The 13,122-nt window shown below is 35.9% G+C and overlaps 1 protein-coding gene across 1 annotated transcript; it reads right to left on the bottom strand.

The window, feature by feature from the left end:
* Nucleotides 1–1,787: 1,787 nt before the first annotated feature.
* On the bottom strand, nt 1,788–4,378 carry SVR7 (pentatricopeptide (PPR) repeat-containing protein). Its single transcript, XM_088965846.1, has one exon. The coding sequence runs from the start codon at nt 4,097–4,099 to the stop codon at nt 1,952–1,954; it is 2,148 nt and encodes a 715-aa protein (XP_088821972.1). The 5' UTR covers nt 4,100–4,378; the 3' UTR covers nt 1,788–1,951.
* Nucleotides 4,379–13,122: the final 8,744 nt, after the last annotated feature.

Genomic DNA, 13,122 nt, shown 5'->3' with positions numbered 1-13,122 from the left:
TTTCACATCCAAAATGCTCGAGTCTCTGAATGGAACGCTACCTAAAAACTAGAACTTGGACGAACCCTGCAAGATGCTACCACAAAATGATAACAAAACTCAATAAACAGAAAACTAAAAACCAAGAGGGCAACGAATAAATGGAACATTATCTAAAATCCAAAGCCTTCTGCTGCAACTCATGCTCCAAGTCATTTTCAAAGGCTGAAGGCCAAATCCTCTATCTCTCTCTACTCCCTCACTGAAATTTGAGGAATAAACGCAGGGAATGAGAGAAAATACAAGGGGTCTGGCCCTTATCTGGTCCAAGAGATTCCAGAACTCTAGTTGCCTTTATTTTTTTAATCTCTAATGAAAATGATAAATAAACCCTGACATTAACGACACTGATGAAAACTTCAGCACATCAAATGAAAATTAACAAGAAGATAAAAGGGAAAAAGAAGCCAAGAGGTGCCTCACCTGCATGGAGATATCCATCGCCAGCGACTGCTGAAATTGAAACTCAACACCACCATCAGAGAGTACCCAGGAAGCAGGGGAGAAGCTAAAAACCCTCTAGGGAGGGGAGAAGAGAAAGAGATTGTGATTGGTGTGCACAGAAAGTTTGTCTTCAGGACAAGAGCCGATTGAAGAGGAAACATGTCAAAAAGTATGACACATGTGCCAAATCCATAGAGCACCACGTGTTGGACTCTCGAATAGTGACCGTACACACCCCAGCCACTTTAAGTATATAGTTGTAGATGTTAGGGATGAGCACATGGCTCAGTTCTACCAGGAAGCAGGAACTACCCAAATCGACCCATGCTCATTCCTTGTATATGCCCATGTAAGTTCTATGAAGCATCATTTTGAGGCATTTCATGGACTTTATATTTTTTATCTGCCCAACTTTTGGAGTTTCTTAGGAATTGTCCTTTTGCCAAGTTGACGACAAGGCTATGGTTCTGATGCTTACTGTAAAAGAAAAACGTATAATAATTTATCAAAAAAAAAAAAAAAAGAAAAACGTATAATACAATCAACACTGAGAGCCCCTTCAGCCACAAACCAGATCTTTACCATGGGAGCCAATTAGAAAATTGTTACTTGTATTATTAATAGACACGATTGCAATTAATAATTAATAGAATATCATGGCCACAATATAAATAAAGTTGCCCAAGATGCAGCATGAAAAGTTTAAACAAATTATTTTCCCCTTGCAAGAAATGTTGTTCGGGGGCCAGAGGTCGAGGGAGGGTGGTGGGGGATGGAATTTGGCCCTTAGCCGCTCCGTGGCTGGTGGCTCTTCCCCTGCTCATCTCTAATAAAAGAACACATCAGATGTCGAGAGACAATATCAAGAACTTTATCTGCAACTGTCATATCCATCCACTCTGCGAACTAGACCAGTCAATTCTTAAAAGAGCAATGTTGCCAAGAGCATTAAAACAAGAACTCTCAGACTGATTTGCTTAAGATTGGAGCTTGACATTAGGTGGGTTCTGATGCCAACACTTGGGCGCAGACTGAGTTCATACTTTTTTAGAGAATTAATAATGAAGGAATGTTCTAGGGTCAATCATGGCTTTCATATGGTTCAATGCTGATTAAAATTAAACTGCATGATTGTCTCCTTTGAGATGTCTCATTTCCATGTGTCATCCATGGTAATAAGCTATTGCACAAATGAATATTTGTGCAAGTACTCGTTGCAACAAAACTCTTCTCAGAACTACTTTAATTACTATGGATTACGTCATTATAAGAATAGATGTATGTATGGATAGTCAAGCAGAGGATAGCCTAGATAATTTTAGTGGATAACTTAGCTATAATTGTTGAATAACACAGAAATTTGCGCTCTGTGAGGCAAATTACAACAATAAGGAAACAAGAAATAAGAAATTTAAGAGACAGACCATGCACCATGTGAATGAATACCCACTCTTTATAGATAGCTCCACTAAGCAGCAACTATATCAGGAGAACTCCTTGACTCCAACCATGACTTTGCTGCAACCTTAGTGGTTAAAAACCAGCCAGCCTTATCTGGGGCCTCATGGAATGGGGCATTCAATTCCTTTAAATGTGAAGCAAAAACACCTGCCAGACCTTTGTCAGAGTACTTGTGCTTTCCATGGCCTGTGTTAATTCCAAGCAAGGGCGGAAGCTCCTCCCCATTTTCTTGTGCTTTGCACAAGTCACTCATCCAAACATGTAATGCAGTCAGAGCTGCCCCAAGTGAGAGACTCTTCAAATGCAAGGACCACTGTGTTGGGGATTTTGACTGAATATCTGTGTATATCTCAAGACTCATTCCCAGATCCAATAGCACGCATGCTCTTTCTAATAGATTGAGGTTAACACAGATATCAATCAAGCAATTGCAGTAGGCCTTTCTGACATCCATGCTAATGTTACTGAAAAGCTCAGTAGCATCCTTTCTTAAGACTTCACCATTTTCCTCCCCCAGCATCTGCTTCACCACAAAACCAAGCTTAGAATTAGCCCTCTCAATGCACCCAATTAGTTTCCCAAGTTCTTCTTTAGGTGTTTGGGTCATAACGTTTAGAAGGCAACCACAGAACCTATCATCTGGGGTTATACCCATTTCTAGAAGACGATCAAATGTCCTAACAACGTCATCTGTCCGATTGGCTTTCCCATAGCACTGAATAAGGGAAGTTAAGACATAAATGTTAGGTTCAAAACCTGCTTCTAACATCTTATTCAACATCCCCTCTGCCTCTGAAACTTTTCCGCAACAAGAATATATGGTGATCAATGAAGAAAATGTCCAACTGTCAGGTTCACAAGTTTGAGACCTCTTCAAATCCTCAAAGATCTGAACTGCTTCATCTGTGTAACCTAAGTCAGCACACATAGCCAAGAGAGTGTTGTAGAGAACCACATTCAATTCTAACCCCTTCTCCTTCATCTCTCTGTACACATTGAGTGCATCTTCAGCATAGCGGGCTCTGCCGTAGGCCCGCAATAGAGCAGCATAGGTTGTCCAATTTGGTGAATATCCTTTGGTTGTCATCTCTTTATACAGTGATTTAGCCTGCCATGGCCTCTTCGCTCTCCCCATAGCATCCAACAATGTGTTATATATAACCAAGTTAGGCTTCACCCCGAGAGCCTTCATTTCTTCATACACATTCAAGGCCCCATCAAAGTTACCCGACATCCCATAAATCCTAATCAAAGTTGAGAACGTGACCAAATCGATGCGCCATTTCTCAGTCCTTGCTCGGTCATATAAGCTCAAAGCCATGTCTATATTCCCAGCTCGGCCATAGGCGTCGATCATGGCAGCATAAGTGACATCATCAGGATTACAACCGAACTGTGGCATCTTCTCAAACCACTCCACAGCTTTATTAGGTAAAGAACAAATTCTAGCACAACTAATTATGGTAGAAAACGTCACGTTATCAGGTTTAATTCCCTTCTTGAGCATTTCTTCCAACAGTACCTCTGCTCTATTAAAATTCCTAGACTTTCTAAACACCTTAAGAGTCACATTATAAAGAATTACCTCTCTCTTAAGCTTCAATTTCAGCTGAAAATACTTGAGAGCAAGTAGCGCGTTATCTGGGTTCTCCATGTTATTAAGAACAATCACAGCATCTTGCTCTGATGGGTTCTCACCAAGGCCACTTAAAACTTGAAAGACATCTTCTTCAGTTGGATTGCATAAATCGAGAGACTGGGAAACTTTTGTAAGATATTTGTACCTGGCATCGTAGGATTTCTGCCGAAGTTGTGAAGCTCTGGGACTTGTGGGGTTTACCCAGATGTAGCTTTTGGACGAAGAATTGGTTTTTCCGTCCGAGGCGGGAGATTCTTGCATCGTGGAAGGATTGGCTTGAGATTCTTGAGCAACTGAGTCATGCAGAGAAACTTGTAGGGGTCTGATATGGGAGGAGAGAGAATTTCTTGTTTGAGATGGTGACAGAAAGGTTAGATTGAGAGAGTGGCAGAAGTTTCTAGCTCTCCATGAAAATAGAGATGGAGTGAGTTGAAGAATATGCGAGGGAGAAATAGAGTTACATAGAGGTTGGCAATCATGGCAGAGATTAGAAGGTGAAGAGAGATGGAAAGCCATTTCTCTCCTATCCTGCGACTGCAACTGCGAGGCCGTTAGTTTTTAGTCCTCACTCCTAAGAGGGAATCGCCTTATCGAATGATCCGACACATACCGAGAGGATGCTGATAAAGAGGAGAATGGGAACGAAGTAATTGACAAGCGGATTTCTCCGCACTACAGACAAGCGGCACCCAGGAATAAAATGTCCGATTTTCAAGAGTTCCATTACCATTAGCATACTAAAATGTATTTCTTTAGACCAATTCCATTTCTCCAAGGCTTCTAAAAAAATTCCATTTCTCCAAAATACAATTACAGTTACATTTCATTCTGGACAACCTTCTTATGCTCAGTTTGGAAGGAATACAAATACAAATATATACAGAGCAAATACATTTAAAATAATACTAAATACAAGGTTTTACCCTATACATATTTGTATGTATTTTCTTTTCCCAAGTGAGCCTTTGTGTAGTGATTTGGTTTCATGAGGATTTAGAAATGGTTTGATTCTTATTCACGAAGAAAACAAAAGAATAAGGATAAGGAGAAGGAGAGTGATTTAGAATAGGGCGGCAATTATTTAACCAACCCTTTAAATTAATAATTATATTAGGATAACATTAAAAATATAAGATTATAACTTTACCCCATTAGTAACTTAGTAAGAGGTTATATAATTTAAAATAAACAACCCAGGCCCATTAACACTTAATATTATAAGTATGGCCCGACAATAAATAAAAAGATATAACATAAATGGGCTAGGCCCGTACTGTTAAATCCCACAACACTCCCCCTCAACTTGTCTTATATAATACATAACTTGGTTGAACAAGATTATTAATCTCAATGTGTTCGAACAAGATTATATAATACATAAATGGGTTAGGTCCGAAACTAGCTTTAGCAAGTCCCTCAGAGAAGACATCAATAACCTGTCTTATATAATACATAACTTTCCACACACAATCATTTCTCTTACAAAGTGTCTATCAATCTCAAAGTGTTTGATCCTATCATGTTGGACAAGATTATTATCAATATTTACTGTAACTTGGTTGTCACAATAGAGCTTTAAGGGACCTGATATAATGATTCCCAATTCCTTTAGTAGCATCATGATCCAAAGAAGCTCAGCCACTCCATGTGCCATTGCTTGGTATTTAGCTTCAACACTTGATCGAGCCACCACAATTTGTTTCTTGCCTTTTCAAGTTATATAATTTCCACTCACAAATGTGCAATATTCAATTGTAGACATCTTATCTCCAGTTGATCTAGCCCAATCAACATCACTATAGGCTTCAACATTAAGTTTATCATGCTTCTTAAATAACAACCCTTTCCTAGGGCATGTCTTCAATTACCTTAGTATTCTCTCTATTGCCTCCATGTGTATAACTTCGGGAGCATGCATAAATGGGCTAACAATATGGACAACTTAAGCAATATTAGGTTTAGTAAGAGATAGATAAAAAAATTTACCCACAAATCATTGATATCTTTCTTGTCTAGGTAAAGATCCTCATCCTTTTCTTATAATTCATGGTTTTCTTCTATAGGAGTCTCAATAGGCCTACTATCTAATTTTCATGTCTCCTTTAGGAGGCCTAAGGCATATTTCCTTTGATAAACATAAATTCCTTCCTTAGACATGACCACCTCTATTCCCAAAAAATACCTTAGAGGTCCCAAGTCCTTTATCTCAAACTCTAAGGCCAAAAACTTCTTAAATCTTTTGATCTCTTTTGAATCATTTCCTGCCACCACCATATCATCCATATAAACAACCAATGTTGATATCTCCTCTTTTTCTATAGAATAGTGTGTGATCAACATAGCTTTGATAGCATCTCCACAATCTTCATTGCCCTACATAATCTTTCAAACTAGGCTCTAGATAAGCATACTTTTTCACTCATGTTATACTCTGGCGGAGGATCCATATAAACCTCCTCTTGGAGATCCCCATTTAGGAAAATATTCTTAACATCTAATTGGTGCAATTCCCAATTGTAGTTATCTACTAGAGATAGTAACACTCATATGGTGTTCGACTTGGCAATTATAACGAAGATCTCTTTATAGTCAATGCCTCCTTCTCTGTAAACCCTTTTTAGCACCAATCTTGCTTTATATCTCTCCACTAATCTATCTACCTTATATTTTATAGTATACACCCATTTACACCCAATATTGATCTTTTTTGCTAGTAGACCCACCACTTCACAAGTACCAACCTTTAATAATGCTCTCATTTCTTCATCCATTGCATCCCCCATTTAGGATTAGCAACTGCCTTAGAGTACATGGAAATAGTGAAAATAGATGACAAGGCAGAAACAAAGAAATAATATGCTATGGATAAATGAGAATAAGAAACAAACTTATTTATAGTGTGAAGAGTATAAGATTAAGTGGGTTTCTACAAAGCAATGAGAAGGTTCAAATCAGAGTCAGAAGTAATAAGGATATCACCTTCGTCAATTTCAGAGACATCTAACTAGTTATAGTCACCAACTGATAGGCCTCTCTTCCTTTTCCTCCAATACTCACTCATCTCCCTCTCAACAATCTTGTCAACTTCTATAGTAGGAGCCAATTCATCATTTTGAGTAGTGGGAGAAATAATAGTTTTATCATCTTGGGTTAGTGGGTTAGGATAGGGACCATGACCATCAGAACACTAAAGAAAAAGAGGAAAGGGTGGGAAAGGAGAAGAGATAAATGAATTAACTTTAGAGGAATTCTCTTCCACCCCACAATCCCCCCCTAATGAGGATTCCAAGAAGGTTCAAAGAAAGACTGTGACTCACAAAAGGTAACATCTTTGGTGACAAAATTTCTCCTTGTGTGTAGATTAAAGCACTTGTATCCTTTTTGTGTGGGTGAATAACAAAAAAAAAAAAAAACCTTCGAATTGCCCTTAGATCCAACTTAGTTCTTTTTGGATCCTTAATATGAATGAAGTAGACATAACCAAAGACTTTGGTAGTAAAGAAAATACATGATAATTAGGGCAAAGAACAAATAAAGGGGTTTTCACCCAAGTATCCTGGATGGTATTCTACTTATCAAATATGATGCAACAAGCACTATATGAGACCATACTTCTTGGGAACCTTGTGCTAAAATAATAAAGCACAAGCTGTCTAAGATGTCTATTTTTCCCCTTTGCTGCCCCATTCTATTGTGGGGTGTAACTACAAGAGGGTTGGTGTAAAGTCTCGTCATTTTCAAAGAATGTATTCAATGTGTTCTTAAAGTATTTAGTTGCATTGTCTGGCCTGAATTGTTTAACTTTCTTTTCCAAACTGTGATAGTCATTCTAAGAACTTCCTCATGTTCTTCCATAAGATAAACTCATGTACCTCTCGAGAAGTGATAAATGAAACTGATAAAATAGCGATAGCCATCCAAAGAAATAATGGGTGAAGGACCCCACACATCAGAGTGAACTAAATAAAAAAAAGTAGAAACATTACTAAAAGAACTTGGATAGTTTTCCTCATAGTGTTTTTGCCAACTGGAGCACATTGCAAAGTAGACTTTCAATAGACACATTTTCAAATAGTTCTGGTAACAAAACTCTCAACAATGAAAAAGACATGACCTAATCTAGCATGCCAAATGAAAAGGGATGTGCTTGGCTCCTTGTTACTGTTGCCACTAGTGGAGGCCTTCAGAGTAGAGCATGTATCATTATCAAGGTAGTAGAGGCTACCAATTCACGACTACTCCTAATCGCTTGCTTCGTTAGCCGATTCTAGAAAACACAATGAGTGAGAAAAAGGTTACAACACAATCTAGGTTTTTGGTTATTTTTTAGACTAAAATTAAATTTATGGTGAAATTTGGAAGATGTAGGAAATATTTGAGAATGATTCCTTTCCTAGTTGAATGTCTCTAAGAAACATTGGAAAAACAACCATCTACAAACTTTACCTCATCAAGCCTAGACGAGAGATGGTAAGAAGTGAATAAAGAAGATGAATTTGTCATGTGCTCAAAGGTTCGTGAGCCAATAACCCAAGAGTTTGTTGAAAATGATTGAAGAGTATTAAGGGCAAATGTTATACTTGTCTTCGCAAATGAGGAGGAAGCAATGGATGATTGTTTCAACCGATCCATAGCTCGGTTGAGGATATCTACTTCTTCGATTGTAAACTCAGGGAAACTATTTGGTGAAGTAGTGGTTTGTCTCACTTTGGAAGAGCTAATTCTGTTGCCCTTAGAACCTCCATCTATAACATTTGGGTTGGCAACATAACCTAAACTATAGTTAGGACCCTTTTTTGGCTTCTTGTCATTCCTCAAGGCTGTTGGTTTCAAGTGTGGATGGAGAATGTAGCAGGTATCCTTAGTGTGTCTCTCTCCCCCACAGTGAGAACACTCAAGGTTCTTCTTATCAGTCCCTTTTTCCACTCTTAGGCTATGTTTGGTTTCAAGGAAAATGTAGGGAAAAGGTTTCCCCTACCTTTCCCTACTTTTTCCTTCAAACTAAACATAGCCTTAAGGTTATTGAAAACAAGTATAGATTGCTCACTAGGCTAAAATGGAACACCAATTCCCATTTGTTTCCTCCTCATCTCCTCATTCCTAATCAAGTAAAATACATATGCAGATCTAGAAGTTCATCTCACCCTAAAATTTGAACTCTAATGCTTTCATATAAGTAGTCTAAACCAAGTACAAACTTAAAGTCATGCCTTTCTTTGTAATTGGTGTTGTTCCATTCAATAACTTAATGGTTATCAAGTTCTTCCCATAATCCTTCTAGTGTAGCAAAATAGATTGCAAAAGTCATGTCCCCTTGAGTTAAACCAAAGATGTCTTGATTAAGCCTGCAGTTAATGCTTGCTATATTTTTCTTTTGACCTTAAGTGTTGTACAACTTTTCCTGAATCTTGTGGCTGTTATATAATGTTAAATAGTCCTCACAATTTTAGGAGTAATAAAAGTCACCAACCATGACATCACAATTGCATTTTCTCTACACCATGTCCTATAACTTGGTTCATCTTCCTTGGGCTCCTTAATCTTCCCATGAATGTAGCCTTGTAGTCCATAGCTCATTATGGACCATCTTGCTAAAATGGCCCACTCCCAATAGTTGTATTCATCTAGCTTCACATTAGTAATCTATACCATAGGTTTTCCAAGGTGAATAACACTATCAATAGTCCTAGAACCTCCAGAGGAGACATCATTCATGTTGGAAGACATTATGAAGTCACACAAATATGATATTTAGCAAGTAGAATTGGTCTAATAGCACTTTCCTTGACACAAACAATCTTGGTTCGATTGTATACTAATCTATTGAACTGGTACTACTTGTAGTCCAACGGCTAGACCTGTTGAACAGGTCTTTCTAGTAGTTCATACGACTACTCTACTGTTTCTTGCGCTACTTAGGCATATCAGCAACTATTCTGGATCTCCTTTGAGTTTTCCAAGGACAAAACCCTAAAAAAAGTTCAGCTAACCACGACCAGTAATAGAACTCCTTGTTACTCCAACAATAAAAAAGAGAACTTAAGAAGATAGATGAAGTGAGGAAGAAGATAGGCAATTGGCTTAATGCTTTGATACCATATTTGTATTTTGATTCATGAAGAGGTAGTTTAACTTAAGATAAACAAGCCTAAACCCATTAACACTTAATAACAGAAGTATGGCCCAACAATAAATAGAAAGGCATAATATGAATGGGTTGAGGCCCACACTGTTAAGTCCCACAACAATTATTATTGTTTATAGTTTCTACTAGTAGGGCCCTGTGCCATGCACCGGAAAAGTCGTTATCCAATACAGCGATGGAAGGGAATAAAATTGAAGTAAAAGAGTAATACAAGTATTGTTTTTGTTTGGAGAAATTGAAGCAAAAGGAGCCTTGTGACATTCTCAATTGGGTTGTGTTGGTTCAAGTCCAATCCAAGTATTATTTTTTGGTCAAATGAGTTTTGTTAATTTTATTAATTATTAATAAAATAAAAAATTTATTAATATTTTAAAATTTATTAAATTTTAAGATTTGAATTTAATTTATTAATTAATTAAATTTATATTTTATTAAACATCATATGAAACAAAAACATAACTTACCATTATATGAAATTTATAACATTGAAGTCCAATAAAAACATATGTTGCATGATAAAAAATGTACAATTTCAAAAAAATGACTTACTTGCCGATAATGGCACAAAGCTTAAGGTAGACTAAAAGCTATGTGGAAGAAAAACAAAAAATCACTTAATTAATATATGTAATAGTCATTAATGTATAAATACATGTTATACATATTTGTTGACAATTTTGTGTATTAATGTATATTTTATTTCAAGTACACGTATTTTATTCAGAATATCTATGATATTCATCAAATTCTACATTTTATTGGAAATTTCTACATGTTTCAACAAATTCTATCAAAATGTTTATGATAACTATCATTAATCTTAAGTAAATATCAGTAATTTTCATTAATTAGTAACTCTAAATTATTTCTATAAAGCATTGACTAATAATTATTTCTATAATTGTCACTGATAAATAAATAATTAATTAATTATGATTATTTGAGTAATAATTTCAATAATTTTGAGAGAAAAAGGAAAGAAAAAAGTTGCTCTATGTTACTTACCTTTTAAACGAAATTGTTGGTTGGCTAAGTGACAGACTTCCATGAAATGGGGATGTCCAACCTACCCATTTCGATAAAGATAATACAAAACCTGAACTTTCTTGAAGTCCTTCATGAGTATATGTGCAACTAGGCAAAGGCCTTCAATTTCCACTTAAGCTTGGAAGAGAGATGGATGGTAATTTAGAGGATAGAAGTTCGAGCATTTCTACAATTTGGTGGAAGTTTGGGTCATGAACTCTATAATAACAAGTCTCACTTCAGTTGATGATGGTCCTGTTTCTTTTGAGCTCACATTAGTGCCCCACAAAGGTAGGGGAAGGCGAAAGTGATGCATCAGGGGGGATTTTCTGAGAGGAGATGGAGTGGACTTGGGGTATTTTCTAAAAGGGTATTTTAGGAAATTTAAAAAATTATATTAATCGCATGATGTCACATGTGACGGTGTGACGGAAAATTAATGGCAATGGAGGTTTTACCCAATTGCCAGAAAACTTAAGGGTACTTTAAGACAATATGTAAGTAATAAGGGTAGAGTTAGTCAATTTTCTAAACCATAGGGGTACTTTAACAAATTTGCCCATATGGGAAGTTTCTGCCTTTGTTATGGTGGTGAGATGGGAGGTAGGGGTGAAGGCAAAATGAGAGGTCTGGGTTGGGTGAAGGCAAACATGTACTGAATCGGATTTGTTGTGTTTATTTTTCATTACTTTAAAATTAAATTTAAATTCAATTTAAATAAATAATTTTTTAATTTTATTAAATTTTAATGTTTTAGTAAATTGTCATTGATGCGTAATTTAAGTTATGATATTATGCTAAGTTTATTATTGTTTAAAATTTTTAGTAATGCTAGAATTTTTTATTATAAATTAAGTATAATTGTAATTAATTTTAACAATTATTATTGTTAAAATTAAAAAGTAACAACTTATTTTGAATTTTCTATTATGTTAATAATTTTATTACTTTAGTTTTATTATTTGTCTTATTTATTTTCTCTTATTAGTATTTTAGATATTTTATGCTCATCTTATTTCAATGTTTAAATTTTAACTTAAATTGTTATAAAAAAAGTGTTGACTTAAAAATTAATATTTTAATACATTGATAAAAAATTAAATGCATGTATTTAGAATGTAGAGATAGGAATAGATAGAGTCATAGAGAGAGATAGGGGTGGAAAAAAGGTGCTAGAATTCAATCTAGACCTCCTACCCACCCTACCCACAAGACACTATAGTTGTACATTAGGAACATCTCCCATAAATTATTACATGTAAATATGGAAGATGTTCCAATGTACTTCATTTTTTTTTTTTGAATTTTAGAGTTTCAAAATCAAACCTCTCTCTCCACTCTTGAATAGTTGAAGTCAAACCCATGTCATTAGGATGATTTTTGGAATTGGCATTAGGGTTTTAAAATTACCAATCTAACCAAATCTGATGCTTATATAGCATAGCAATTATAATGATTCAATAATTTTATGGTGACTATTGCAGCAAAAAATAATAATAATTTTACGTTGATTAACAGACTATATTTATTATTTATATGGGCATATATGTTGTTTAGGCCTTCTAATTGGTAATCTATTTGAATGGTAATCTAAAAATCTATTTGAATAAGATGGTGTAATGCTGATCCGATATTCAACACACTTGGGATCAGTTGAATGTATGGTTGTATAGTAGGATATAAAACCAATAGTAACGACAGTCATATAGGGTAGGGAAAATAGTGATTGTGGGCCCCACGCCAGTCATAATATACCGCTGATTGCGTTCAGGGTTTGGCTAATCAAGTTTGTGCTAATTTTTCTATGAATATGATGCTCCGAAGTCCAAAACCAAGAATTGAAGGTGAAACATAGAAAGGATTCACCAGCAGAGCTTTAGCAAATCGCATCTAAGGGCAGTGCTATCTTTTCACTGTAATTTAAGTTGTGCTTTACCAATTCTGTTTTGTTTTAAGTTGCATGTCCCCTACTTAAGTAGGGGCAAATTAGTCATTATAATATTTATTAATATTAATACATAATAATGGTCAGTTGGGAAGAGATTTGCTTCTCCAATTCGATATTTTTCTCTTTTTCTCTTCTTCTTCTTCTTCTTCTTCTCCTCCTCCTTCTCCTCTCTCTCTCTCTCTCTCTTTCTCTCTTTGAATAGGTTTATCTAAACCATCAAAACATGATATTAGAGCCATAAACAAGAGGAAACAAGGTTGCGATCTCAAGTTTCTATACCTATGATCAAACCTTTTTTTTCTTTCTCTTTTCCTTATCCGGGTTGTGATCTGGGTTACAGGTAGGAAGTCGCATGCAACAATTTGTTCTGGTGATCCTAGGACTACTGTGATCTCAGTTACAACGGTTAGAAAGGTGTGG

Source organism: Nelumbo lutea, chromosome 1, assembly GCF_056320005.1.
Source record: "Nelumbo lutea isolate HS-2025 chromosome 1, American lotus-T2T, whole genome shotgun sequence".
NCBI classification, from domain to species: Eukaryota; Viridiplantae; Streptophyta; class Magnoliopsida; order Proteales; family Nelumbonaceae; genus Nelumbo; species Nelumbo lutea.
This window is presented reverse-complemented; position numbering and strand designations above follow the sequence as displayed.